Source organism: Falco biarmicus, chromosome 4 (genome assembly GCF_023638135.1).
Source record: "Falco biarmicus isolate bFalBia1 chromosome 4, bFalBia1.pri, whole genome shotgun sequence".
Taxonomy (NCBI): domain Eukaryota; kingdom Metazoa; phylum Chordata; class Aves; order Falconiformes; family Falconidae; genus Falco; species Falco biarmicus.
The window spans coordinates 51,685,930-51,710,422 of NC_079291.1; the positions used below are offsets into that span (position 1 = coordinate 51,685,930).

The window sequence follows — 24,493 nt, forward strand, 5'->3', positions numbered from 1 at the left end:
TATGGCAGGATAAAGTCCTTCATTCTTAACTGCTTTAAAATATTAACTACTTTAATTCTGTATTTTAAAAAATGTGTGCATGGAATAAGTCACGTGTTTTCTCTTAATGAAAGGGTTGAATATACAGAGCTACCTAACTATGCATGTACTTTTTTCAAAATACATAAGTAAAAGAAACTAGTTGTAAGTGCAGTGTAAAATTTCTGTTAACTGTTTTGATCATTTTTCATCCCAGACCTATTACAGCCTCTGCAATACAGCTGAAATAACCCTGGCCCTGTAATTTAAAAAGAAATGTTGTCACTTTAAACTTTCCATCAACAATAGTGAATAAATAGAATCAAAATATTCCAAAATATGCATGTGTGAACAGTTCTGCAGTCACTGAAGAGTGTCTTTGCCAGATCATCCTGAAGAGGGTCCAGTGCTCATCAGCCTCCTGAAACAGAGTTTATGACTGCTCACAGCAGCAATATACAAAGTGGTAACTGGTACTGTTCCTCTTGTGACCATGGGACTCCAAGATGTGGCTCTAGAGATGGTTTTTCTGGCCTTATTTTTCACAGAAAGAAGTCCTCAGGTCACAAGCAGGGTGCAGGAGGATTACTGCTGCTCAGCCAGCTCTTTCTGCCCTCAGAAAAGCGTGGTGGAGGTTACATGTGCAGTGCTGAGCCTCCAAGAGACTCATTTTCTGTCTGTATATACAACTACAGGCTTTGAATATTTTACCGATGATGTCCTCTAGAGCCAGAAAATGTAAATAATAAAACAGTCTAATTTCTGTCTTGTCTGGGCACAGATATAGCACAAAACTCTCTATCTCTTTCTCTCCTCTTTCGCCCCTACCCCCCCCCCAACCCCATACATCTTAAAGCTCTGCCAAGATATCTGGGTTACTGAATCTTAGATAAACTGCCTGATAGATATTGTTCCCTGTGGATTTTGGACCCATTAACAGGACAAATGAACTGCAATTAACATGCTCAGAAGCCATGATTTGGAGAAGGGGGGGGATGAGATGAAGAAAGAAAATGAAGAAGGTAATTTTAATGCTCTTTTTGTTTGTTTTTCTTCATGGTGTATTTGCCTATGCAGGTAGACTGCATTTAGCATAGCTGGAACTGACCTTTTGTTCAGGCTCTTCTTTATACTTGGCTAAAACGACAAATAGGTCTGTGATCCTTAGATGAAACATGCAGTTCTATCCTGTACAAATAAAGTATACATACATAATTTCTACAGTCACGCAGGTGTACCTATGCTTGTATATATAATTCCCATTTGTAATTAAAAAACAGATCTGCAAAGGCTTATACACATGACCTCAGTAGCAAAGTACACAGTAAAACTCAGATGCTACCTTTGTGTTTTATAGACCTTAATATTTAGCTTTTAACTATCATGTCGTATTTTAATCTTGTTATAAACATTTTAATCATATCACTTATTTACTTATAAGTATATAACTATTAAGAGTATTTTCTCTTTGTGTATTTCCATGCCTAAATTATTCTCTGGCAATGTTCTACTTTAACTGAATCCTGTGTTTATCTTCTTTTTCATCCCCACCCAATTTTTGGTTCATGTAATTTAGGCACCTTTTCTTCTGGCATCTCCGAAAATTCTATCATTAACTCAATTCCCAGCTTATTAATTCATTACTCTTATTATTTCATTCTAAGCAGTATTAAATCAACAAAATAAATCCTATACTCATCTTCTTGCTTCTTCCATGGTGAAGTACTTCTGCCTACCAATGTCTTTTCTAGCAGGGCTGTTTGCTTTTACTATAATCTTGAATGACCCAGTGAAACAGAGAGAGAGAGAGAGAGAGAGAGAGAGGCTGACTTTATTGTCCAATGGCCAGATCTTGTCTTTGAATCAATCAGAGAAAAATTTGAACATTTAAAATCTCAGGCCATGCATGTGTCATGGCTACTGGGCAATCAGCCTTTCTGGAATAATATCTGGCTCTTTCTGGATCTTTTTCTGGTCCTTGCTAATGGATTTTGGATAAAACATGTATGTTTCTCATGAAAAACCTTAGAGAACACAGCATTTTCAAACAGAAAAGCATTTCCTTGAAAAACTCCTTTCAGCTGTCGTTACCATGGATAAGGATGCAAATCTTTCATAGATAAAAAATCATAGATTATCCAGCTCTTCTTTCACTTTGCCTAGCATGTTTTTCACACCTATAAGGCTATCATAAAAAGACTCAACTTCAGCAATTAAGGACAATTAATTACTTTTTACAAGGGCATGTAGTGACAGGACAAGGAATAATGGTTTAAACTAGAAGAGGGTAGATTTAGATTAGATATTAAGATAGAAAATAAGATATTAAGAAGAAATTTACTGTGAGTAAGGCACTGGCACAGCTTGCCCAGAGAAGCTGTGGCCATGACAGGGGGTTGGAGTAGTTGGTCTTTAAGGTCCCTTCCAACCCAAACCATTCTATGATCCTACGATTCTATGACATACTAAACTTGGGTATGTTATTCACTGTGCTGAAATGTTCGGATCTGCATTTTCCAGTGTCATTCTTTCATATAGCCTCACATTCACCACCAGACACATTGACAATGGAGACCTGATACTCTACCCTCTCAGCCACCATTCCGTATTGTTACTAGTTTAGATTCCCTTACCAAAAAGATTTAAATATGCCCTTACAGAAACAACTGATACCCTCTTCTATTCCTTTTTCGAAACTATCAAATCCTACAGTTTTGTTTGAGCCTCACAACATCCCTGACTTCAAAAATGGAGTAATTTTTTCTGATCTTTCTAGTAATTTTCACAAATTACTTATACCCTTTAGGATTTTTTCTCCCGCAGTTCAGAAACCTATTGAAAACTTTATAATAAAACCCACAATCAAAACAACCTCACAAGGCTGGTAGACCTAAAGATGGATGCTTAATTTATTGCAAAAACTATTAAAAACCTTGGCACTGAGAAATGTCTTGAGAAAATGACTGTGAACCAGCAAGTAACCTGCATGTGTCAGAACATGTTATTTACACTGTGATACTGTTATTCATCTAATTTACACACAGACTCAAGTCTTGCAGTTTTTACACGTCATTAACAAAATTCATTATATGCAATACCACTGACTTCAATCTGTCTGTTCCTGGAGCTTTAAGACATATCTGTTTATTTTTGCTAGGTGCAGCCTAATATAAAACTAAAATATGACCAGGTAGGGAATGCTTTATACTTTCCAGTCCTGAGGATTGCTGCTTGAGTCCTTTCCAAATGCCCAATTCACCTACCAATTGACTCTTTACTCTTTCCTTGACACTGTACTCCTGTCTTTACTAACCTTGTGTAGTCAAGGTTCTCTTCCTGTCTTCTGTGAATGCCTTTCTTGATTTTTCACACACATTTGAACAAATGTCATTATTTTGCTAATCCTCTGCATGGAGTGGCTATGAGAATTTTAATTTCCTTTTAAAATCTACATAGTATTTGATCATAAATTCACAGGAGCTATGCAAATCACTCGTTGCAAAGCTGCAATGACTTCCAGTAATATCAGTGCTATTTTGTGTTTTGACGAACAACTTGTTCTCTTGCTGTGCCTGCCATTTGCTCCTTTCTTACCTTCAGTTGTTTTGCAGTTCTCTGCTAATTCAGATGACCTTTTTCCTTGTTCCTACTACTAGCTCTTAAAACCAGATGGTTTGCACAACCCATGAGAATATACTAATTTGTTTCAGCACTTTCATTTCTCATCTTGTCCTTTCCATAGAATGCTTTTCCCTCCTTTTTTTCTTTTCCCGCTTTCAGTGCTTAGATTTCTTTCAGAGTTGTCAAATTGATTTACCTGAGTTAAAGGGACCTTTTGGGTTAGTGAAATCACTCCCCTGCAAGATGTAAAAAAACATGTAACAGAACTCAAGTACAAAAATGCTTGAAAAGACCATCCTACCCTTTTGCAAACCCTGGGCCAACGAACACTTCCCAGTACCTATATTTTTTTTAAAAATTCTGTTTTCTGAATCAAATATTGCCCTTTTTTTTTTTTTGGTATCTGAGTCACCAACCTTAAACAAAGGAAAGGAAGTGACTTTGCACCAGTTCTAGAAACTAGGACTCCTTTTCCCCAGTGCAGAGGCTGACACTTTTCCCACAGAGCAAAAATGAGAGAGTAAGAGGAGTCTGCAACCGTCTGTCGGGGCACCAGGGGCCATAAGTGCTTGGTGTGCCCCGCACGAGCTCCTGTGCAGCCCCTCTGCCCAGAGCCTGGGACAAAGCTCCAACCCGGGCCCCCAGGCTGGTCTGACCACCCCATGGCAGGTCCCAGCTGGTCCCAACATGGTGGCTGGACATTTTGCATCCACCCTGGTCTGGACGTGTTGCAATTGTATTCTCTGCCACCTTTGAGGTGAGCGAGGAATGGCTGTGCGCTTCCAGGGTTAGTTTGTTCTGTGAACTTTTGTTATTTAGTTTGCTGGCCCGCGGCAAAGCCTCTTCACATATTGCAATTTTTACTCCTTTTAAATACCTTGAATGTGAGCCTGTCATGATTGTACCTGGTTAAAGCCAGGGATGAAGCATGTCAGGGAGTACAGTTATAGCTATATATATTTTATATATTTTTTTTTTTTCAAGTATGAAGAAGATTGGGAGAATCTGAAACTTCAGAGAGGAGTAAAGCAGATGTTGGGGTGACAGAGGGGCAGGTACCAGCCATCACTCGCTGTGGCATGGAGCTGGCTGTCCCAGTTAAAAACGCATCCCATGCTGGGAGGCACAGCAGCTGCGCTGTTTCACCTTGGTGACTGTGACTGCCGAGTTAAAGGCTGATTTACACCGAGTTGTGGGAAAATGAGACCTGTGAACACGGACGGAGTCCATGGGTTGGTGCCTGAGACTCCCGCTCTACCTGGCAGCCCAGGCCAAGGGCTCACGCTTACGGGCAGTGGATCTGGGACAGGAGGTGGAGGGCAGACATGTCACCTTGCGGACGCTTCCCAGGCCAACACCACACCTACGTGAGGTGTTCACCTGAGGGCTTGTAAGATCCTTCAGGACAGCAAGTAATTTTCTGCAGAAAAACTGGCGGGAAATAAACTGCCAGTGAGGAGGCCGCAGGGACAACCCACCGAGCTAGCGCATTTTTCAGGGCAAAACGTTGACAGGCGCTGAATTGGTTTTACACACAGGTGTGTGGAACAAGCACGTTTATTAAGTCCCTTCCCATTCTCAGCCATCTTTACGGGGGATTCCAGCGAACAGGCTCTCTGGCCGGCAGGGTCCCCCCTGCCCCTCGCCCGGCGGCAAAAGGGGTCGGGCCGTGCCCGCAGGCTCGCTGCCCGCCTGAGGCGGAGCCTCGTCAGGGCCGGCGGCGGCGAGGCCGAGGGACATCCCCAGCCCTCACCTTGCGGGAGCGGGGGGCCGCCACCCCGCCATGGAGGGCCGGGCAGGCGGGGCGGGAAGCGCGGCGCGGGAAGCGCGGAGCGGGCGCGGGCTGCCCCCCTGCGGCTGCCGGGCGGGCGGGCCGGGCCGGGCCGGGGCGGGGCGGGGCCGGCTCGGGGGCGGGCAGGCGGCGCTGGTCGCTGTCCTGGGTGTTGAATCTGCTGCGGCTGCCGCTCGCCGGAGCCGGGGAGCGGCTGCGGGGAGCCAGGGGCGGGCGGGCGGTATGGAGTGAGGGCTGGCGGCGGCGGGCAGGGGAGCGGGACAGCCGCCTGCGATGGGCCAGGCATGATGGGGGCGCTCAGCTCCGTCCTCCCGTTGCTGCTGCCGCCGCTGCTGCAGGTCCTCGCCGCCTCCCCGCGCACCCAATCGCCCTCCGCCGGAGCCACCGCCGAGGCGCGGATCGGTGAGTGGGGCGATGGGCGGGGGGCTGAGGGGAGGGGGAGAGGGGCCGCGCCGTCCCCTCGCTCCCTCCGCTGCTGCCCGAGAGCCTCCTCAGAGGCAGCTCGACAGGCCCCCGGCGGCCGTGCCTGCACGGCTACCGGCGAGGGGCCCGTCCTCCGGTCCCTCACGGCCGGTTCCCGCGGAGCGGCTCCCTTCTCCGGTCCTTCGCGATCAGCTCCCGCTGAGGGGCCACCTTCTCTGATCCCTCAAAACCCCGCTGAGGGGCTCCGTCATCCGGCTTCTTATGGGGCGGCTGCCCGCTGAGGGTCCCTGTCCCCGGCCCCTCGCACCTCCCGCGTCCCGCCGGTCCCTCCGATCCCCGGTGAGCCCGAGGCCGGCCCAGGGCCTCAGCGGCGTCTCCCCTGGGGGTCTGTGGGGACGCCTCTGAGGAGCCGATCTCACCGGCTGTCCCCACCTGCTGAAAACTTCCACCGAGACAATCACGAGCCCCCTAAAGCCGAGGTACACCAGCGGCGAGTCACCCAAAATACATCCAGCCCCCGCGTATGCAACCCTCCTCCCAGCTGCATGGATTTAGCCCACTAAGCTGTCCTCATATTTGAAAAACACAGGAAATTCCCAGGCTACGAGCCCCTGGGCGCAGCTGGTGCCCACCCCTAACTCTTTCTGCTGGAGGTGGCAGGCAGCACTGGCTCCTGCAGGGTTAAAGCTGTTCTAGACCTGCAGAAAAATACCCAGTGCTGCCCAGCGAAGACCATTAAGCAGCCTTTCTCTTGAGACATTCTCCAACCAACACCTTCCTCTTTTAGAAGATATCATCTGCAGTAAACATCCCCACCTGCTGAAATGACCCCCGCTAACATGAAGGGATCCTGAAAACAAACTCTGTGTTTAAGATCAATGCCATTCACCTGTGCCGCTGTCCCTGGCAGTCCTTTCCTTGCACGGAGACAGTCATGACTGTGCTCACCAGAAGTACCCCCAACAGTATGTACTAATACAGTCATTCTCATTTCAGTTACAGTATCTTTCTGAAACTCACTTTAAGTCAAGAAGGTCATAACTTGGAGAATTTTGTATTTCCCGCCCCCCCCCCCCCCCGCCCAGTGTAATACCTACCTAGACCAGTTCTGGACATCAGAGAGTAAAAGCTAAACTAGCTGTCCCCAAGAAATCCTTTTCTAAGACAAAAAATAAAATGACCTTAAGAAACAAAGGAAGCCTCCCACAGAAGTATCAGTGCAGTATTCCTCATGTACCCTCTGTTTATTAAGGAATTAATATCATCTGACCATGTTTTTAATGGAGCTTCAGTCAAGTGGCAATCAAAATGAGCTATTAAATGCTTGCTACATTGAAGGTAGTGATGCAAGGTTTTAAGGAGAAATGGTTTGGACTGGATATATCCCTCCATCCTCTCTCCTGGTTGCTATAGATATAGACTGTTTCTACTAATCTGCTAAGGAGAAAGCTTGCATAAAAATATTGCAAGTAATAGCTGTAATTTTTACCTTTAATAGTGCATTATACATCGTGCTTTCAAACTAGTCAGATTTTGATTCTTTCTCCCAAAACATAAGCTGCAAATCAGCCTGGCTCACTAAATATTTTTCAGCACTGCTGTAGCTGAAAAAACATGTTTGTGTGTCAGTTTCCTCTGGCTTCACTGTGCCTCTGCCTCGGTGAGGATGTCTGCCTGACAGTTAAATCTGTCCTTGCATGGAAGGGAATGGGGGAAGAGCAGGCTTGATTTTATAAAGCAAATCCACTCGTCTGGGATGTATAATTCAGAGACATTTCAATAGCGGTATAAGAAGTTGAGCCTTTCTGCTTCTTGCTTGGATAGAGAACTGATATCTCACTGATATCTCACAGATCTCTCTGAAAGGTGGGAAAGAATTTATTGTGTTTGACAAGATGCAGGCAAATGTTTGCATTGCTGGAAGTGAAACAGTTTTAGCTGTCTCTTCCCTTTAGAGTTCCTTTATTTCTTTTGAAACAATGTTTCAGATCTCATTAATCTCGAGCTCAAACTATTATAATAGATAGTGTTCAATTTTAGACTACAATTTTTAGACACAATCAGGAGATGCAACTGTAATTTTACAAGATATCTGAGTTTTGGGATTATTTGTGGTTATAGGTGGAAGATACTCATTTGGTTTCTTCTTGAGCACAGTCTCATCTTCTGTAATTGAAGATTGAACACAAATGCATTATGAAACTTCTATAATATGTGCTAGAAAACTGCCTTAAAAGCCATGTAATTATAGAAACAGGTTTTTGTATTAATTTTTTCTGATTAAGTATTTCAGAAATTCTTCCTAAAAGCTGATTCAGAAGTAGAAGTTCATAACCTTTACCGTTTCATACATGTTTTCATCCAATTTCATTCCTCTTTTTTTGGTCAACTTTTGTCTATGCTTTCCAATATAGTAATGACCTCCAAATGGTGACCTATTTATTTTGTAACATGCTTACAAACTTGTTTAAGAAATTGGAAGTTTTAACGTTACAGTTAAATAAGATGCAAGATTTTGATTTGTGCTTCTCCTGCCTATTTAATTCATAAGGCTTTGTAGATTGTTCCTGTGGGAAGGTGTTTTTGTAAGATGTTATTATCAACGAAGGCACATATTCTTCCATTTCCTGACATTTATAGTAGCATTTAAATGTGAACAATGAAGAAAAGTATAGCTTTTCCCCTCTCTCCACCTTTTGCCCAGATTTAGCCCAGGAGAGAGGCTCTTATCTTTTCCACAGAAAAAAATCAGCTGAGTACATAGTAGGATGCATTAGCTGTTGGTGAAACACTGGGGCTGGGAATTTAGTATGTTAAATAAATCTTTAATTGTTTGTTTATAAGACACAGTCCATTTAAGATTATGGAACTTCATTGTAAGTGTTTTACAAAGTAATCATCTGTGAACAATGTATCCTGATCATGTATGGTAAATTCCACAGATTTGGGTTATACTGCTCCTGTAGTGTAGGTTATATGGAATTTGATTTCAGTGAAACATTTTCTTATTAGAAAATAATTATACTGAGGAAGAAGTTAAACTTAAAAAGCTTTCCAATAACACTAAGCATTTACTTCATTAAAAATTGCAGGTCTAACAAGTAAAGTATTTTCATGCAGTTGAACAGGTTTTTGAGTAGACTAATCATAGAATCATAGAATTATTTAGGTTGGAAAAGACCTTTGAGATCATCAAGTCCAAGTGTTAACCCAGGACTGCCAAGTCCATCACTAAACCATGTCCCTAAGCACTGCGTCTACATGTTTTTTAAACATCTCCAGGGATGGTGATTCCACCACCTACCTGGGCAGCCTGTTCCAATGCTTGACCACCCTTTCAGTGAAGAAATTTTTCCTAACATCCAATCTCAGCCTCCCCTGGCACAACTTGAGGTTATTTCCTCTTGTCCTGTCGCCAGTTATCTGGGAGAAGAGACCGACCCTCACCTTGGTACAATCTCCTTTCAGGTAGTTGTAGAGAGCAGTAAGATCTCCCCTGAGCTTCCTTTTCTCCAGGCTAAACCGCTCCCCCCTCCTGCCCCACCCCCAGTTCCCTCAGCTCAGCTGCTCCTCATAAAACTTGTGCTCCAGATCCTCCACTAGCCTCATTGTCCTTCGCTGGACACCCTCCAGCACCTCTGCGTCCCTCTTGCAGTGAGGGGGCCAAAACTGAACACAGGATTTGAGGTGCAGCCCCACCAGTGCTGAGTGCAGGGGGACAATCACTTCCCCAGTCCTGCTGGCCACACTGTTTCAGGTACAAGCCAGGATGCTACTGGCCTCCTTGGCCACCTGGGCACACTGCTGGCTCATGTTCAGCTGGCTGTCAACCAGCACCCCCAGTTCCTTTTCCACCAGGCAGCTTTCCATCCCTCTTCCCCAAGCCTGTAGCCACTCTTCCCCAAGCATGGGGCTGTTGTGGTCCAAGTGCAGGACCTCGCAATTCTTGTTGAAGCTCATACAGGTGTCCTCAATCAATTGGTCCTGCCTGTCCAGATCCAGCTGGAGAGCCTCCCTACCCTCAAGGAGATCAAAATTCCCTCCCCCAGCTTGGTGTCATCTGCAAATTTACTGAGGTTGCACTCAATGCCATCATCCAGATCATTAATAAAGATATTAAACAGAACAGGCCCCAATACTGAGCCCTGGGGTACACCACCTGTGACCAGTACACCACCTGTGACTGGTAAATCTGTTAAGAAATACTGGTAATCTATTCAGATTATTCTGATTATATTCAGATTATTCTAATTATATTAATATTCTATTGTCTACCAATAATCTATTCATACAGTTGCAGTGGGATTTTATTTTTATGTTAGGTAGTCTGGGGGAGGTAGAGGACTTGGGGACAAAGTAAACTGTGAACATTTTTAATCACATTATTTTATTACTCCTAAAATGCCGATACTTTACAGCAGAAGTAATCCTCATCTCTTTGAAAAGAGTGTGCTTGCTGCAGTGCCTTCACATTGCCCTCTAATGTGTAACCTGATGCTTATAACCTTCAGGGAATATGAGTATAATTTTTGCAATATAATTTGATCTTTTGTGCTTCATGCAATCCCATTCTTCAGTATGCATTTTTTTCTTAAATGGGTACAGTAATATGCTGTGGAAATTTCTAGAAACAGTTGTTCTATACACCATGTAAAAGTTCCTTCAAAGCTGTATTCAAATCATCATATGCAGAATTTTGCAAGTCAAATGACTGTGAATTTAGTATTTAACTAACTAACAAAAAGACAAGTTGGTCACATTTCAGCTTATAAACAATAAATACTCTTCTAAACCTGTAGCTGTGAGTACCTGACACATACGGTGAGCAAAGGTGGTGTCTTACATTTCACTAGGGTTAAAATGTAATTGAGGATAGAAACTTTATTTAAAGACTTTTTAAAAATGTTGCATGTTAATTGTAGGACTTTCATGAAGTATGGTGTGCATATTTAACAGCTTAAAAAATATTTTAGGAGTTTCAAGTGATTAAAGTTGATCAGAAGTAAGAAATTATAAAAGCAGGGACTTCCTTTACCATTGGTGGAAAGCATTTTTCCAGTGTTGATTCTTAAGTTGCAAGAGAATGAAATAAAGGGTAGGACAGATGAAAAAACCCACAAATTTTTTGGCTTTTTGGTCAGTGCTTAAAATACAATCCAAAGGAAGTAGTGACAGAGAGCTTTTGTCTGAGTGTTTCAAGGGGAACAGCAAAAAAAAGTCTGTCTTGGTTTAGTTCTTGTTGGAGATATACTACCATAAAAAAATCAGCATAAGTGTTCTTCTCAGCCTTCATTTTCAATGGCCTTGAAAATCCATGAGGATTGAAATTTTGCTTCTTGCAGCAATTCTGAGCTGAGCTGAAGCTCACTAGAGTCAACGTAACTTTTCCATTGACTTCGGTAGTATTTGGATCAAAATGCTGATTGAGGCTGGTAACAGACTGCCTGAAAAAGTGGGGGAATTACAGTGTTATCGTCTGTTTAGTAGATAATATTGCCTGACTTTCCAGTTACATGATTTTGGAACTTCCCATAGGCACTCGGGTATTTTGATACCTTGTTGATTTGATGTTATTATTGATGATGGAGTGTAATTTATGATATAATGCTAGTAAATAAAAATATCAACACAGTAATTTAATTAAGACAATGCTATGTGGTCAGAACATGAAGGATTCAGTGTAGGAAACTGCATGTTTCCCTTCATCAAAAATATTTTTGTATATTCTAGAAATGTTTCTTAAGTAATTAGTTATGTTAGAAAACAACTTGAAAGTAGCTCAATATCAAGGCATGTCTGTTAGTTCCATTGAATTGAAGGTAAGAATATGCATTAATGTTTTTGGCATCATTGCATGACTGTTCTACAATATTCTTTTACTATCTAGCTTGTTTTTGTTCAAAGTTTCAAATGGACAGGAAGTGAATTATTTCTCTATCAGTAAAAGAAAGCGTGTAGTGTACTCTAAAGGATGTTCATAGGATGGGATTTCTGGGGAGACTTTTTTTTCTATTTGTTTAGTTTACTAATTGAGAGAAAACAGACAAGTTTTTGAAAATATAAGTTTGTTTCTGCTTCCTACCTGAGTGTACCCCAACATTTAACTGTATTTAGTGAAATTTAAAAAAAATATTTCTACTTGTCTTTGAATAATACCAGTCCCCAAAACTTCATCATACCACACCATCATCATAGCATGCTATCAGTCCTATCAGTCAGCCCTCTGAGAGGAAGTTAGGTTGCCCCTGGTCCTTAGATCCTGGAATATTCAGGCAGTTCTGCTAAACTACCAAAGGGTAGTTAATGTTGATACACTAATGTTAAACAGGCAGTTGCTTGTGTACTTTGTGACAGTGAACAGCAAGGCTTATAAACATCAGTGTGCCATTAGTGAGAAGAGGGCAGCTGCAGTCCCAGGAGGTGCTGGAGCCCAGTGATAAGAGGGAGCCGTTGGTCAGATTTCCATCGGCTGGAAAGAGAGCGTAAGAACACAAGCTCAGCCGTAGGTGATGATTACTGTCGATCATATGTATCCAAATCTGTAAGAAGACCTGTGAAAGACAAACAGCAGTGTATATTCCAGCTTCCTGAAAATAATATATATTTTGTCCTCATCCCACTTACACTGTAGCCTAAAATGTAGATAAAGTCTCTGAAGTTATTCTTACAAAATCAGTATATATAATGTCTTGCTAAGATCTGTGTTGGTGTTTACAGTCTGATTTAGGAGGGCATTCAATAAAGATTGGAGGAAAGATGAATTTGGTTTTGATGATAAAATGGGCAAAGGAGGGAAAATATCTAGAGGCAAAGTCCACTCCTAGTCTCCGTCAAAGACAGGATGCTGAGCTGGATGGATATTCGGTTAGGCTCAGCATGGCCATTATTAATAAATATAGGACGGCAGTAAGTAATATTGTTTCTGATCAAACAATTTTGTGTTTGCAAATGATAAATGAGATGGAGATGCATACAAAGAGCACATTTGCAGGGCAACAATCAGTTGTCAAGGAATAGAGGCATGTTGGGAATGTGGATGTTTGAAAGAGGGATTGAGAAATTAAATGTTTAGACAAGTAAAATTACTGGAATTGGAGATCAGGAGTGGAGATTAGTGAGTTGTATATGATCTGTAAAGATGTAAACTTTGGGTGGAGTTACTTTTTCTCATGGAAGAGACCAGTCAAATGCAGCAGCAAAACTGAGATGTTCAATGGACCAGTTTGAGGCGTGAGAAAATGAGGCAAGTTGACAAGAAGGAAAAGGGGTTCACAAAACAGAAATGTTAATTCATTCATTTAGACCAAAGCTGTGGCAAAAATGGAGTTACAAAATGCATGTAGACTATGAGGAACTGTTCTGGGAGCAGAAAGGATTTATATTTCTCTTAATGTAAGGGGTGGGATTCATCTAACTAAATGTAATTATTTGAGCTAATCACTCAAGGCTCCTTTTAAACTTTATCTAATTTATGAATTTAAATTAATTTTACCCAACTGTACATATCTAACATAGGTCGGGTAAACGTCTCCCTGAATGCAGCTTTTGCTTTCAACTTAGAATTGTCTTAATACATTTCCTGGGCTAGGGTGAGTATCTCGTGGTGGTAGGTACTGCACCTTAGCTATTTAAAAATCAGATGCTCAGGCTAAACCTGGGGATAGGTAAGCACGTTTGGGGAGTGATTCACCTGCCTCGTGAGACTAATGAAGTAGCTTAAACTAAGGTTAGGTTGGCTGAGGATCACCTACTACTTCAAATTACTTCAAAACCACTGGCATGACTTTGAGATATAAAGGTCTTGAAAGTAAACTGTTTAGGAAGGTCCTGTGAGTAGTCAGGCAGGTTTGTCACATGAGGGACTGAAACAAGTGAGATAGCTGAAGGATATTAGCAGTCCTGGAAAGAACTTTCTCTGAGAAAATCACACTCTGGTATTCACAAACAAATGAAGGTGACCTTTGAATGAGACAGAGAAGAAACGGGCACAACGGAATGAGCAAGCAAAGGGGAAAAAGCAGGTAAATTAGCAGGAGGTCTGCAGGAAAGATAGGCAAATGGTAAGGGAGTCTGGTATTGGAAAGCTGAAGGAAGGGAACCATGAAGACTAACTAGTTTTGGACAGTCAAGAGAAAGCATGAAGGGCATGGAGGTTAATGTGTACATAGGATTACTGAGTATTCTTATGTAGTTTTAGGGGCTTTACTTGTGAGGGGGAGCCGAAGTCTCTATTTTTATCTCAACCATTTCATAGCATAAATGCACTATAGCATTCCCAATAACAATATGCCATTGAGGACAGTTGTGCTCATCAAAAGCTAGGGAACTTTTTTTCAGAAAGTATTAGAGGGCTTAACTTTATAAAATGTATTCCTTTTGAGAAAGATATTTTTTAGAAGTAGCTTAGTAAATTACTGCATCTTACTATGGTGTTTTTTCCTATAATTTCTTTCAGTGAAACACACTTAAATACTAAACGTAGTTTGTTGATGCACAGCCTCTTTGAACAGAGAGTTAGCAATTAACATTGCATACCTATTTTGTTTCAAACTAATGCACTGATAAAACAAGCTATTTCAATGTATAAAATCAGTACTAGAAGTTTTATGGGAAGTACAGCTGGTTGTAGTGGGTGTAAGGTCTTTTCTTTCAGTCATAGCTTAAGAACATGCAATGATGTTACATAAGGTTGAAATCATAGCCAACAGGTATAAGGTAATCTGCAAAGATATATGTACCTCTCAAAATGTAACATACTTCCAGAAGTCCTCATAGAAAACAATGCAACTGAGACCAAATACACACTACATATTATAATAAACTTTATAAGTTCAACAAAAGTCAGGTAATATCTGTATATATGTAAACCCCTTATTCCCCGCCCTCCCCCCACCCCCCATTAATCTTTGATCTCTCAAGTTTGAATCTCAACAAATTCTACAAAATACCTTATGAAAATAAATCTTGCATGCTGAAAATTGGATAGATATTCTGGATTTCTGGCACATAGAAATCTGCTGTCATTATTCTGCAGGAGATAATTACCTGTCTGTCTGTTGCTGTCCTAAAAAGGGTAAAGATATAACCTCTTCTTTTGTTAATATTCTGCTCTACACTAGGAGGGCTATCTTTTTTTCTACAACTTTTTTAGTTGGTTAATAAAGTTCAGTTAAACTCAGAGCAGTTGTTTCAGACAACTACTTTACTTCACCTAGAAGGTCATGCCTCATCTTCAGGTTTGAGGAAGTTTTTGTGTTGAAAAACTGTGTTTTTTCAACTAGTATCAGGCTGCACCTTTGCAGTACAGAATGTTTGACAATAACAAAAGTTTATGGTGTTCCTGCCAATGACTGCTTGATCTTGCCTTTGTGGAAAGGGTGTTGGTTTGACTGAAAGAAACAAGATATGGATCTAAATCGCAGCCTTGCTCACAAGCAGTGAAAACAGTGCTGGTATTTGTGTTGGTATCCATGAAACAGCAACAGGGAGATGGGTTTGGGGACAGGAGCAGTTTATGCCACTATTGCCCCTGAGCTTTCCGTGGCATGATACTTTGACTTGTGTCTTTATGAAAGATAGTCTCCTATTAACCTGACCTCTCTTACAGAATTGTTTCGTAAGTTAGACATTAAATTCTATTTACTCATCAGTGCTGAATTAAAAATGTGGCATCAAAGATTACAACCCTTGATTAATGCAGGTAAGTCACCACCAAAGAATGTGAATATCTATTCTATTTTCTAAAGAATGTATACATTATGGTGTACTTTTCTTGGCAAAATGATTTGTTATAATTTTAGTTAAGATTCTGGAATACTTTTTATACTTGCTGTTTATATTTCAGCTTTATTTGATATCTGATATGATAGGTGTTAGCTATCAAATACCTTCAGTGGGCTATTACTCATAAAATCTTTCTTTTCTAGGTTTTAGCACAGCTCAGTATTCTCAGTATGTAGTCAGTGCAATGCCTTACTTATACTAGCAAAACATTATACCAAACTTCTGTGACCTGGTCTCACCTCTCATCTCAGCTTCTTGGCAAAACACTGTTTCCTACTTTCATGGTATCACCCTGTAGATTACAGCAACTTCCATTTGTTGGAGAAGGCTGTAGTCACTGGTGATTATCCCATTTTTTACTTTTTATGTTCTAAAGGAAGAAAAAAGGAGGGGAAAAGAGAAATTTGGGAATTATACATCATGACTTTCTGGAAATAGCTGAATAGTAATGAAAGTGAGAGACAAACGTGAATATCACCAAGCATATAGGTAGGAGAACATATCTTGGAGTTAGCAACACAGCTGGCAGACATTAAGCCCCCCAAAATCGTTTGGCACAGGGTATTACTTTTAATTTTTTTATTTTTGTTTGATATATTTTTAAGAAATGTTTGAGTTGGTTTTTTACCCTTGAAGTCTGGAGTCAGATTCTGTAATATTCCTTTTCTTCAATTATGAAGTGAAATCTCAAAATTGTTAAAATATTCTTGTTAGTACTACCTATCTGGAGGTTTATTTTGGTTAACTAGGTCAGCTCATAATTACAATTTACCAACATACATTACAAGCAGGGGATGTTTTCCAAGGACAAATGGGACCTATAAAAATTGCATAGTCAGATTAAATGCAACAATAATGGAAACAGGAACTTGGAAGGAAAAATTAAACTTAACTGATGCTATCTGGTGAATTTCCATCTTAAGAGCTGCAGAAAAGTAAAGCAATCATGTTCTTTGGGAGCAATCACTCATGCTTTTAGACAGTATAAATTTTATAATGCTGTAATTAAATAGCATTTAAAAAGCAGAATGGGAAGGTTGTTTTAATACTGTATATGTTTGTCTTTATGCCGCCCAACAAGACAAAGATTTACTGTTGAGGGCTTTTTTTTTTTTTTCCTGTCCATTTGCTTTTGTTTCTCTGAGTAACACCTGCTCTAACAAGTTTGTAATCTGAAAGTAAATAACTGAGAAGGGAGGAGGAAACAGACATAGCACACAGGCTTGTGAATAAACATCTGTCAAATGGCTGACATTTTAGAAAGTAGAACACACAGCTTTTATGAAGGATCTGAATTGGCTTGAACAAGAGAGCTGATCACACCGGGTTGTCAAACTTTCCTAATTGAAGAATTACTTGAGAGCATTTTAGAATAATACTTTATTATCCTCAGATTATGGAACTATTTTCATAGTCTAGCAGACAGGGAAGACCTCTGACATCATCAGCTACCCAGAGACGGAGTGACTTTGCAGGTTGTTAAAAGCAGCACGGTTGTGCTTCTTTCTCTAAACTTGCAGTTTAGGGAGGTTCAGGCCAGAGAGACTGAATTAAATAGTTGTGCATGTAAAGGGGGCATAAGCCTCACCTAAGCCTCTGCATGAAGAATCTGAATGTGGGTGTATGTATGTCTGGCCACCTAAGACTCTTTTACCAGTGTGGGCTTGTAAATAATTATCTTTTGCCCAGCTAGTATTAGAATAATACTAACTTGGTTACAAATGAAAGTTCATCAACACACGAGGAGACTCTGCTGTCAACAGAAGTATATAAAATGCAACCTTTCACGAAGAACTTTACCAGTTTTCCTGAAGTTTTCGTATTCGGTGTAAATAAGAACAGTTCCGGGTTCATTTCCTTCTGATGTGACTGATATCAGCCCAGGGATCCTGGATTTAAGGTGATTTAAGGCATCAAATACTTGAATGGAGCTTGCCTAGAGCTGATTTTATAGAATATTTTCAGGTCTATTTAAGACAGAGTATTAGCATCTAAGTATTTGAACATTTTCTTTCTAGTCAGTTTTCCCTTGTCTCTGTTGCAGTCTGGAAGATAGCCTTGGCTCAGGAGCCCCCACGTTTTCCTGCTATTTGACAAAGATACTCTTCTTAACTCTTCTCAGTTGAGAGAATTCTTTTTGCCAAAGAATGGGTTTTGGTTGTTTCGTGGTGCGTAACTCTGATCCTGTGGAATGGTGTGTGAGTTACTTTATTTGGGACTGCCACTCTCTGGAGAACAGAGGGATAGTGTTCTGTAATTTGCCAGGCACAGCTAAGTCACTTCTCAGTGTCTGACAATGTTCATGTACAACTGAAAAGAAAGCAAGTATTCCACTCTTTGCGGTAAAACTTTTTAAAAAACTATTAAAACACACTTTTTTTCAGTAAAACAACTATTACACCAAGAAAGACGTGGAGAAAAAGATCACATAACATTCTTATACCTGTAATCCTGGTTTGGCTTCACCAGACTGTCAGATTAACCTCATTTTCACAATGCTTGATGAAATTTCCCAGGGACAGATTATTTTTGGTCAGCTTTCATCCTCCAAAATGAGTACTGACTTGAGTTGAAGAATCTACCTTTCTACTGTGGTTTCTGTTGAGTAAAGACTCTTCCATGCCTGGGATTTTTTTCCACCTTCCAGTCCCTTTAGCTTGTCAGCCGTGCTAACAGAACTCTGACCAGCCTGACCATTGCCATGTAACCTTTGGAGAGTCCTTCCCAGTTGTGCAGATGTCAACTAAATACCAGTTTGTAAAAAAAACAACCACCCCACCCCCCAACGTTTACGGACTACAAATACAATTCCTGAATACATTAGATAAAATACATAACCTTCTTAAAAAGTAGAGCTTCAGAAATTAATTACAGAAATGTTTATAAATCAAAGCAATGAATACTGATAGAGACCAGACACGATGGGAATACAAAAACAGAAAAAAGGGGGAGAGAGAGTGCTGGGAACAAATAGCCTTTAAATGTGGCAAGATGGAAGCTTGCATACCATAATAATCTCTGTTATGCTGGAGTCAGTATTCATCTCTTTTTCCTAGTCTTTGTAAATAAAAAAATCAGTGAACTGGCAGCTCTGTTGGAAATAGGTTAATTTCATTATGTAGTTTCTTAACGTTAGTTCATTCCACAGTATCTTACAATATATTTATTCATAATCTATTTTTAGTCACATTTCATTGGGGAATAACGTTATGTCAGCTATTATGATGACTTTGTTTTCATGTCATAAATCACAGGAGAGCTGTTTCTGTAACATTTTATTAGCTGAAAGCTATACTTAAGCCTGTCTGTTTAATTTTGGTTCTGATTACCAATGCAAATACTTAAGCATGAGCTTAACTATAGGTAGGTGCTGTTGTCGCTTAGTAAACGGGACTGTTTACCCTCTTTGCTTTCAGCATGGGGAAAAATAGGTCACAGCAGTTTTGATTATACCTTGAATTTTTGTAGAATCAGGACTTTTATTTCACTCATATCCTTGGTAACTGAGCACTTCAATGACATCAAAATTTCACACAGTAGATAAGTGCGTAATAACTGTATAGTGCTGTCACCTGTGTCTGTTTTTAGGGTTAGTTAAATAATTTGTCACATTTCCAAATAAGATAATTAAAAGAGAGTTTTTAAAAATGAAACTAGATAGGAATTTCTAAAATCACTTTGAATCTGCTATTTTGAGTGCCTTCTGCAATAACAATACTGTGTGTGTTTACTTTTCAAAAATTTATAGGGCACACCACTCTAGTATGAGTTAAAAGATTTGGTTTTCATTCTTCTCCAGTGAGTAGGTATCTGGTGACATCTGGGAAGGACTGTAAAAACCTGCATTTGAGAAGATGCAAATTAACTGAATATTTCTCTGAAAATGGATTGGTGCCAAAAATCCACTAACTTATTCTTTACAACTGCATGAAAATTGAAAAAGGTTGTTCCTCCTTTTCCAGAGATGATCCTCAGTATGTATATTGCGAACTCTCCCCAAGAATGACTTTAACTTTGGACCTTAAAGATCAGTGAGAGAACACCAAATACTATGTAGTTATAGAGGAAATAAATATAAATTCCTGTTATAATCCCCAGGTGCCTCATGAATGAATTTTGTATTCACTCTGCAGTTTCTCAGTTCATATATTATCTATGTGTAGTTATTCTCCATATGTGACAAATTGGAAATAGCTTTTCATTCTTGGTCCCATCTCAGGAGGTGCAAACATAGCTGCAAATGTATCTTTTTGAAAATCTAAGTTGGTTTTTTTTTTTTGTTTGTTTGTTTTTTTTTTTTTTTTAATTAAGATGATACTTTTCTATAGGATAAAAAATTATTAGGAGTTTTCCCTTAGAGGCAATTGAAAATTCTCTCTTCAGAAGAGAGACTACTGGGTGGCTAAGGGGAAAGAAAGTAGGACAGACCACAGCAAGTGAGAAGTCATTATGGAAATAACTAAAAACTTTAGTTCACCTTTTCTAATGCATTCTTACCCATGCTGAATATAAACTTGATTCCTCTGAAGAGCTTGTCTGTGCTTTTTAACTTGACCTAGAACTCTCTTAAGACGGTGTGTAAATTTAAAGGGCTTATTAGGAAGATGTTACTGTAGCAACAGTAAAGTAATATTTTTCAATTTGATAAAAAGCTTTAGTGTCCTTCTTGACTGAATCTTTTCCAGATTTCACAGTAATAATTTTTTCCAGAAGTCATATATGGTATTTGTGGAATGTTTTATCAAAAAATAGTCAAGCAGTGCAAAGATGAATAGGATGATTTCAGATAGTGAATTTTATTTTTAAAGATCATACCTACAGTAATATTTTGCCATTCCATTACCTGAGCCTTTAAAAAAAATAGAATGATGATTCCCTTTTTCTGTGTGTCTGCTGAGGGGCCCATCTCTGTTTGGGGATCTGCGCTCCAGGCTGATATGAGGTCTGATGGATCTGAGGGTTGTCTGACAGTGGCAGACAGCTGGCAAATGGGAAGGTCATACCAAGGTGAGTGTCATGGTGTATTGCCCATAAAAATTGCTGTATCAGCTTAGACCAAAACCTGTCTCTTGACACTGATCACTAACAGTTGCTGAGGGAAAAAGGGTAAGAAACTTTTGACTAGGGAAAACAAAGTAAGCACAAATAGCATCCCCCTGAATAATGCTTGTGTTCCCCTGTAGAGCGATGGGGATGAGAGACTTGCAGTGCTAAAGATATTCTGACAAATGATATAACAATTCTGAAGCAGACAAATCTTCTAGATGCAGATACACACAAACTGTCCTTAAAAGAAAAATAATGTATAGTCACAGTAATAGTGAATCAAAAATTATGCTAGTATTTGCTTAGGCCTTCAATAACTAATATTTTGTAAGAAACAAAATTAAGTGGATTTTTGCTAGTAAACTGCTAATACAGTGCTAAGAATTTCTTGCCGGTGTGGGCAGGAAAAAACACTAGGTTAAATGTGTTTTTTTAGAACTGTGTTCCAGCCAGGAGTGTCTATATGAAGTGCTCCTGATGGGTTCCGATAGCTGTGGAAAGTATGTAACTAACTTTGGTAGCAGAAAAATCCCATGCCTGTGCATTATACTTTGGATTTCAGTACAGATGAGAAAGTGTGAATGGAAAGATATTACATCAAAGCAGAAAGCGCATTTCAAGTATTATGGGCTGTTGAGCTGGAACATTCTACCCATCTCTGCACTACTAACACTTCAGCCTTCTGCCTGTTGCAGAAGGCAGTGATTTAAGCCTGCGTGGCAGTTCTGTATGGAAGCATGTGCAAGCTATTGAAATCAAGTTACATGGACTTTTGAGCAAGCGAATGTAAGTGGGATTTGGGTATGCTCTTCAGCTAATTTCTTTGCTCTTAGAATTAGGAAGGAAAAGGATTTGTTTTACTTCTTGTTTTTTTTAAGACTTGTTTTTCAATAATCACTTATTCTTCGGTCTCATTTTGGAACAACAGTCCAGTACTGTTCTAGAAGGATGTGTGTCATTTGTAGAATTATGATTTCTGCAACCTGTGTAATGTGGAGGTTTTATGTGAGTGCTGGTGAGATCCATCCCTATTCAGTTTATGAGAATTGTTGAGCTCCTGATTGAGGGTACTGTATTTTGCCCATAGAGAAATATATATATATGTAATTAAAAGAAGAAAATTATTTTATTTTTTCTTCAAATGGGTGTGAAATAATAAAAGTGCACCTTTGTGCATGGCATGCGCGTGAGAGGGAAGATTAAATTGCAAGCTAGCTGAATTTAAAGAGAAAATAGCTCTATACTGCACTCAGAAAATATGTGATTGAATAAAGTAGAAAGAGGTACAGTAGGTATGTATTTTACTGATTTATCACGATCTTATACCAGATTGGTGGATATTATAATCTCAGCTGAACCCATTTTTTCATTGCCTTGGTTTACTTTTACAAATGAGCAGTCTTAAAAAATAGTCGGGTGTGGAGACAAGCAAAAAAAAGATGATAATATTGATGACAAAGACGATACAGCTTTGGGAAGATTCATTAATATTTTGTAACCTTAAAGTCACACAGTTTAAAGAACCGTAACTTTTGAAGGCTTCTTTAAAGTAAGGTGAGAGATTTTAACTAAAATGAAGCATCTTTGTTCCTTCTATTAGAACTTCTAGTTATCTGAATATGCAGTTTAAAACAGAACAATTCCTTGAATCTTCCAGCTATCAGAATAGGTTTGTTCTTCTAAAATAAGCCTATAACTATATATTTTCACTTTCTTCAAAATAAAGATAATGCAGGAGAATAAATATATTCAAGTCTTCACCAAAAATTACTACAGTGACAAAATGTGGCTGTTGTTTTTCTCATCTTTGGCTGTTGTATTTTTTTTGATTATTTGAGCAATGATTATGAGTTTTTGCTTGAAGAGCAAGAGATATCAAATTGCTCCCAAGTTCTATATGGCTGTTAGATACCTTATAGCTCCTATTTTTAACTTCTTGAGCCATTAGTTTTGTGTGATCATTGGATTAAAACTCTAAGTGCAGCACAGTACTAAAGCTATGTTTTACAGAAGCCTACAGAACAAGGAAATAAATGATATTTTGGGATGGTTCTGCCTCTATACTTTTTTTTTCTTCATTATTTCACTCCTTAATTGCAGCAGAGAGTGTTCCTTGAATCCTTGTAGAGATTTTAATTATAACTGTTCAACATTTGGAATTTTTTTCTTATGGGAGCTTCTCATATTTCAACATTTGTTTTTGCTTTGTATCAGGACAAAAATGAAAAATTAGGATGTTCTAATGGAATAAAACATTTTTTACAGAAATATATTTGGAGAAGGAAAAATACTGAAACATGAAAAAAAAATAAAAATTAAGGTAACACTGGACTTTATCAGCCTGAACTGCCAGGTGCTTCAGCCTGAGGGCAGAGAGAAAGTTTTGCTACTCCTGGTGCTAGAAATTACATCTTCAGACCCTCATATGCTCATGATGGGCAGGAGGGAAGTCGCTGAGCTCCTGCTGTGTGGCAGAGGCCTCAGTCTTGTCACTGGATCAGGCTTCCTTGTTCAACTCATCCATGAGGCATTGCCACATTTTAGAAGGAGAATTTGAACCACCATTCATATCTGGCATATCAGATACATTGCAGTGTTAAATTGACCTCAAATTAAATATTTTTATTCAATTCACTGGAATATTTTGTTACAGTTTATCCAGTGAAGTGTTTGATTAGAAGCATCCTGTAGAACCTTGATTTTCTGAAAACTACATTTTTAATTGAATGACCCGTTGACAGTGTCCAAACAACTTAAGTTTAAGCAAGGACTGGAATGTTCAGAGAAGTTAGTTTTGGTTTGTTGTTTTTTTAAAAAAAAAAAACCCAAAATAAACCAATCTTTTAATATTGCTTACATAAGAGCATAAGTGATATTTCTAAGCTTTTAGTTCTTCTTGAGGTATCAGCTGCCTGGTCTTTTTTCTTATAGCAGGAAAACCCCATTTTCCAACTGTCTTCAAAAGATATGCTGCTTTCAAGAAAATTGGTGTGTTTTTACATACTTTCAAAAGCTAAAGCTTTTTCAAAAGATCACAAAATGTGTAGATTTCGGTCTTCTAGAGGGAACCACAGCCAAAATGGGTTCTGCTCAATTTTTCAATTATTTCCTAATCCCAGACAGACTCGAAATTATACCTATTGACAAACACTATGAGAAACAACAACATGCAACAAATTCGTTTTCAGGTCTAGCAATTTAGGACTTTCTCCAAAATTAGACTGTATTAAATTATATATTTAAAATACTGTCTTGGCTTTCTTTTGTTTAAATATCCTTTGTGTAAGTGTATGGTTAAATGTGGAAGAGTGGTGAGTAGGTAGGTGATGGAGGTCAGTACAGCTATAACCCAGATTCCTCATAATGAAGCCCTTTATGCTTTGTTAAGGCCGTAGGGATCATTATTCTACATTGTGATATATTTTTACTTACGTTGTCCTTGGTTAAGTTTTCCCAAACATGTTAAGTATCAAGCATCTCCCATAGCTAGCCATGCGCTTTTTGCATGATCACTTGCAAGGATGCTTAGGTAATGATATAACACTTAACGCTCATGCAACTCACATAAAAGCTTCAAAACCTCCCACCCATTCTTCTCCACATGGACCGGTGTTCCGTAGCACCAGGGACCTCCCCACTTGCTGCTTACTTTGCTTGGGAAACTACTGGGGACCCCCTGGTGGGATGCTGAGCTAATAAGCACCTTCTGACCATCTTTGCATGTATTGTGTTTGTGTATCTGGCCCTGCCTGAGTCTGGATTGGCATCGCTGCTGATGGAGGCCAGTCCAGTGCTGCCACCTGGACTGAA

General features: G+C 39.7%; 1 protein-coding gene across 1 annotated transcript in view; it reads left to right on the forward strand.

Moving 5' to 3' along the window:
• The first annotated feature begins 5,569 nt into the window (after positions 1–5,569).
• PTPRN2 (protein tyrosine phosphatase receptor type N2) overlaps positions 5,570–24,493 on the forward strand; it is a 663,537-nt gene continuing 644,613 nt past the window's right edge. Inside the window, exon 1 of the mRNA XM_056337581.1 lies at positions 5,570–5,833. Within this exon, the coding sequence (XP_056193556.1) occupies positions 5,716–5,833 (118 nt within the window). The 5' untranslated portion in view covers positions 5,570–5,715. The remainder of the gene's footprint in view (positions 5,834–24,493) is intronic.